Here is a 6,000-nt window from a genome sequence, read left to right on the forward strand (position 1 = left end):
CTTTGGATGCGTTCTGTGCATTTTTATTCAGTTTAATCTCCGCTAACTGAATTTTATTATTACATTTCTCAGGAAACTATGACGTGTGGTTTGTTTGAAAAACAATATTTAAAACTACCTGAAAAACGAAGCTTGGCATTAAACCGACGCTCTGTCAACATGTTAGAAAGTTTAAAAAAAGTGTCTGATGTTGGATTTTTATTGTCAGAAATACGTCGTTTTAATGGATAACCAGTGTGTTTGTCGAAGACTTGGCGGGCCTTCTTGAACTCTCTCTTCTGTGCACCATTGAAGCGCGCCAAGTTAAATCATGTCCGCAGCCAACAGGTGCTAATTTAAGACTTCTTCATGGGCTTTGTATTTATTTTAAAAGTCGAGTGGAAAGATTAAAATAATGAGGTGGTGAAAAGGCTTTTAACCGTTCAAGTTTTTGTTTTCCCTTCCTCTCTGGCACACCGATTCAGCTCACCTACCACATGGAGGACGTTTTCCAGCTTCAAACTAAAATACCTCTATTTACTTTGTTCCTATTTTCACTCCTTACTGGAGTATGTTGAGCTTTTTACATGGCATTTTATCACTTATTGAGATTTTATTTAATTTCACCATTTCCCTCTACTTCATTGAGCTATAGCAATAGCCTAGGTGTTTACACATTCACTTGACAAGCAAAAGGTTGCAAGTTTGATTCCAGATAGAGAGACAAACAGGTCTTCTTTGGATGTCATCCAAATCAAAACATGCAAGCCTTTATTGAGCTATAGGCTCTCAAAAATCTGATTTACTTACCAACATAACCAGAAACCATCACCGTCAGTGCCCTGGCCCCAATTAAACACATGAAGATGTAGAAACAAACTAATAAAGTGCTTTTGACTCGCCTTTAGGCTTTCCCAGATGCACCGTGACTCATTTTTCCTCACCTCTATTTTCACCAAAGCATGTTTACGTCTCGATTGACCGACTGGCTGAAAAGCACTGGTAAGAGGCTCAAAGACCAAGTCGCTGAACGGCTGAGCGAGCAGCAAAGCCAACGAGTGACCGACCAACTTTAAACAAAACCTCAAACCCACCGTGTCATCACACAGCTGATCACTGGCTGAAAGGACACCATAGTATTCCAGTCTGGGAAATCGACACACACTCACACAGACACACACCCACAGAGAGTAGTAATTAGTTATGCTCCTGGTGAAATGTTGACCAAATGGCTTACATCCCTCTGCTGTCTCAGACTGGAGAAGCCAACCCTCCCCCTCCTGCAGCACACACACATTCTTCAAAACACAGACACTGTGAAAAGGGCACCAGGCTGTTCCATAAAGACACGCTGCTGAATGACACTTGTGTCCACATTAAAACTTTTCAGGCATAAATCCTGAGAAAAGGAAACTTTTTAAATGTGAGAAGCCTGTAAGAAGATCTGACTGAAACAAACAACGCTTTAATGACCTATTATTGCCTCACTCGTTTTTCATTAACTGCTTGTTAAATACAGGTATACTGTTGTAACCAACACACACCCGAGGGATTACCCATCTCATCTGATCTGGGAGCGCCTTGGAAACCCTCCCCAAGCAGGAGCTGAGGATAGTGGGGACAACAGCATTCAGCATAAAAGCAAGCAAACTGAAAGAAGGTGCACCCATGCTTCGCTTTTTGACAACATATATCAAAACAGTGATCAGCCGCCTCTCCACCAAGTTCCTCAACCCAAAGACGAACTCCAACTCCACCATGCTGGACTGTAGCTGACTACTACAACTGAACTCTTGTTCTCCTCCAGTGAGCCTCTGATTGTACAGATAAGACGCCCGCTTCACATGTCACTGAGCCAGCATTTAGCTCTGTGCAGCACGAGTCCCAGCTCTCCACCTGCTTCAGGATCTGGTTGGTGTGACTCTAAAGTGTGCAACAGATTGCCAGAGTTGCACCATGCTCAACGCATCAATGCATCAACAATGTAATTTCATTAAAATGGCACAGCGACGTTGAGTTCAGCGAAGGTGATCAATAACGTTTAAGCCTCAACAAAATCTAAGTGGCGTTAACAAAAGGAACAAATCACCCCTTCAGAGTTCTTCCAAAGGAAGAAACTAGCAATAAAGATCAAACCAGTTTTCACGTGACGCTGTTAATCTACTTATCTCTGCTCCATTTTAACATGGGAGTCTATGGCGATTTATACACTTTTCAAAGCAGCCTCAAGTGGCCACTGGAAGAATTGCAGTTTTTGTCTTTAGGCATTGGCTTCATTTATCAGCCTGTAACCTGCTGCTTCGTACTGAGGCACAATCACAACACAGGCTGTTATCAGTCTTAGAAAGCTGGAATGGGACCTTGACTTAAGATTATTTTGTAAAACAGAAATCTGTAGACAGCGAATAGATAAGATAAAGAAAGTCACAGGCTCACACAGTGCTCATCCCTCTAAATCTGTGGTCCACACAGACACCGTAACGCTCTGTGTGCAGGCCCTCCCTGACCCTAAAACACATTCCACACTCACGCCTTTCACACACCTCAGCTTTACCTTCGCTCTGCCTGTCCTTCTCCCCTTTCCTTCAAGGACTTAACACTTAATCATTAAACATCCCAAACACATTTCAGCACCACACTTCCCTGTCCGTCACTCACCTTCCGAGCTGATTTTATTGTGTATCCATCTGTGTGCGAGTGTCAGCTCACCACCAGACACAAAACAGCCACAGAGCCCAGCTTTGATTTTTATCTCCTTTAGCGGTCTCAGTCACATTTTCCCAGGGGCTATGTTACTGTGTTTCCAGATGACTGAGCCAGGTTTTCCATTCCCCCACTGTGGTCAATCTAGACGCACACCAGCCAACATTTACACCACTACCACTGCTGCTGCTGTGACTTCTCAACAGAGTGGGAAAGAGACCGAGAGAGAGAGACCGAGAGGCACTGGGAGCAGAGGTTGCATGTCCTACTTATGCACGGACCACCCCCAGCAGAACACACAGCAATAATTGCTTGTAGTAATTCAAAGACGCCCTCCTCGGTTCTACCGGCTCACCACCCGTGGCATCAAACTGTGAGACAAGAAGCTGGGAGGAAACCTTGCCCCCACCGAGCGACTTGATCTCGCAGCATGAGGTCACATCAGCTTCTGAAAGCCTGAAGGTAAAACTGCTGTCTTTAGCTTGCTGAACATCTCTTTCAGAAAGGTGGCGTTTCTCGGCGATGATGCAGCCCGCCACCATTTATTACACATTTTCGTTCATCTTACTTGACAGCACAAAGTAATAGATTCTGTAGTGCATTAAGACTCTTCAGAGGGGACACGTGCTTTGGGGGGGAAAAAGGCAACTGTTGTTCTGTGCCTAAGAATAAGCAAATGGATTAAACCTTAGCTGATTAGCTTTCAGTGCACAAACCTTACAGAGCAGCTTTCTACATCTTGGGATGGGAAGGTGGACCGGCGGATTGTCGCAGTGTCAGCAGTAAACCAGACATCATAGCAGACTGCCGCAGCAGTAAGAGAGCTGAGCCAAAAGGCCGTCTTCGTTCCAACCCCAACTGAGGATCATGAAGTCTGAGTATTGACCAAGAGAGTAACGCAGAAAAGTTTCCTCCACATAGGGTGGCTGGGCTAAGCCTTAGAGATGTCCAGAGGGCGTGTCAAAAAGGAGCCAGCTGGTTAGGATGCCTCCTTTTTAGAGGTTTTCTTTTTTCTGGCGACACCCAACTGGGAGGAGATCCTGAGGTAGACCCACTGGAGATATTATATATCGCTTGTCAGGCCTGGGAACGTTTTAGGATCTGCCAGGAGCAACTGGAAAGTTTAGTTGGGTAGAAGGATGTCTGGAATACCCTGCTGCTACTGCGATCTGACTTTGGATGGATGGATGGTTAGATGGGTCACTGTATATCATACTGCTGCTGCAGGCGAGGCAATAAATTAAAAAAGATAAAATGCCCTTTATTTTGTTTGTTTGCAAAAACATACAAATATCCTCATAAATATCATTGTAACAAACTTCCTTAAAGTATTGTGATTTAGGCTGAGGCTATATCACAAGTTGTGGATGCAGGAACGCAACCAAATACTTTTAGATGCCTTCTTGAATCTGTGCAGACACAACATCACACCGCACCAGTGCAAACTCAAGTAAAAGCATCTTAGAAACCATGTGAGGAACATGCAATGAGCACAGAGAATCACAGGATTTCATTTACAAGGATTCCCACATCCCACAAACAGCCTCACGCTGGATTATTTATGGCCCAGACCAAGTCATCTAAAGTATGACATCTGTCAACACTTGGGCGTCTTTACCTCACATTAAATGACGTAACAAGAAGATGAACAGTCTCCTTTCATCCAGGATCCCCCCAGGCAGGAACCTTTAACCTCCAGGTTTGAAAGCACAGTGGCATTACATTGTGTGTGTGTGTGCGTGTGTGTGTGTTGGGGTGGGGGGGAATCAAAGACAGTGACAGCTGAGAAACATCAACCTGCACCGGATATCTGCTTTAGCCTTGGAGAATCACATGTTTTTTTTTCTCCTTCACAAAAAGAGCAGGACTTTAAACTAAGCTGTGCACAATCACTTCAGTGGAAAGTTCAAACCAGCAACCCAGGGAGCAGCTACACAGACCTGCGACAATAACCACCACAACCGCTGCTCTGTTGGGTCAGGCCTGTTGCAACAGCCACATCCTTATGAAATCCAATTCCTACATCCAATGAGAGTGCAGTGGCATACGAGTAACAAGCCAAGGGTCTAAATCTGTGCAGAAAACTTTACAGAACGCAACGTGCATTTAACACAGTGCAGCATAAGCGACTTTACACATACTTTCAGCCCGTACAAACAGGGAGTTTTCACACACAAACACACGTATATACGCTGTCAGTTGTTATGGTCACTCACTTTGGTGATGATGAGCGGCTCCCCGTGCTCTAGCCCTCCTTTCAACGTGAACCCCCAAGGCGCGCCCCCGCTCAACTGGACCTGAATGTGGTGGAAGGAGACGAGCTGCTCCACGGTTTCCATCCTTCTCCTTCCGCTCCGTGTATCCGTTATCCCTCTCGTTTTCTTCGTCCTGCTGTCTGTGTTGTTACTGAGGTTAGCGGCGCCGGTGGCGGTAACTCTGCTTCTCCATCACCACTGTAACATCAACGAGGAACGGATGGATTGGCTGAGGAAGAAGGACGGAGGGAGGGAGTGCAAAAGGGGGAGGGCAGAAAGTTTTCACGCGGGGCTCAAAGTTAGCAACAATTACAGTGAAATGTCGCTTTCTACTTCCGGTTAAAATGTTTAACTTGACCACAAAGTGACTTCTAGTTGAATTTTATAAAGGTAGATTTGTGTTATAACGTATCATAATCATCTTTTGGTAATACCACCTCATATACTTAGCTTTTAACGCGGAAATTTCACATTACATTAGCTTTTATTTGTATATCCACACAACCTATTTCCGGTCTAATATTCACAAAATTCCCACGGCAACAAACTTTGGGAAAACTTTTACAACGCGAGGTAGGCGGGGACTTCTCCCACTAGCCAAACGCCTCGATTTGACCGATGGAAAGCTCGGCCAATGAGAGAGCGGCATTCGGACGTATCTTCCAATACGATGGGCCAAAGAGGCAGAAGTTGTGAGGGCGCCTCCCGCTGTATTGTTAACAGCATCAGGCGGTAAGCAGCAGAACGAGAGGACAGTCCTGGGCTTTGAAACAGGAGATCCGCTGCGAAAACTATCAGCTCATTTTAACCCGCCATCTCCACATATAATTGCATGATTTAATGCAAGAGAGCTGCTTCACTATAATTTTGCTGTATAACGTAATACTGCAGGCCTCTGAAGAGCAGATTGTAGCCATATCAAAGGAAATCACTCCTAAGACTTGCTTATTATGGACTATGTTAATAAGATTACTACAGATTTATATGTTTTCTGCCTATAAATGTTTGTGGCAGTCATAGAGGATGTGGCTTTCAACCAAGCTGTTTTTTTTTTTAAACTGTG

At 44.7% G+C, this 6,000-nt stretch overlaps 1 protein-coding gene across 1 annotated transcript in view; it reads right to left on the reverse strand.

Moving 5' to 3' along the window:
* shroom4 (shroom family member 4) overlaps positions 1-5,444 on the reverse strand; it is a 95,993-nt gene extending 90,549 nt beyond the window's left edge. Inside the window, 1 exon segment of the mRNA XM_005946751.3 lies at positions 4,899-5,444. Within this exon segment, the coding sequence (XP_005946813.2) occupies positions 4,899-5,021 (123 nt within the window). The 5' untranslated portion in view covers positions 5,022-5,444.
* Between the last annotated feature and the right edge of the window lie 556 nt (positions 5,445-6,000).

This window comes from Haplochromis burtoni, unplaced genomic scaffold, assembly GCF_018398535.1.
Source record: "Haplochromis burtoni strain Fernald_Lab_line unplaced genomic scaffold, NCSU_Asbu1 Contig_484, whole genome shotgun sequence".
Taxonomy (NCBI): Eukaryota; Metazoa; Chordata; class Actinopteri; order Cichliformes; family Cichlidae; genus Haplochromis; species Haplochromis burtoni.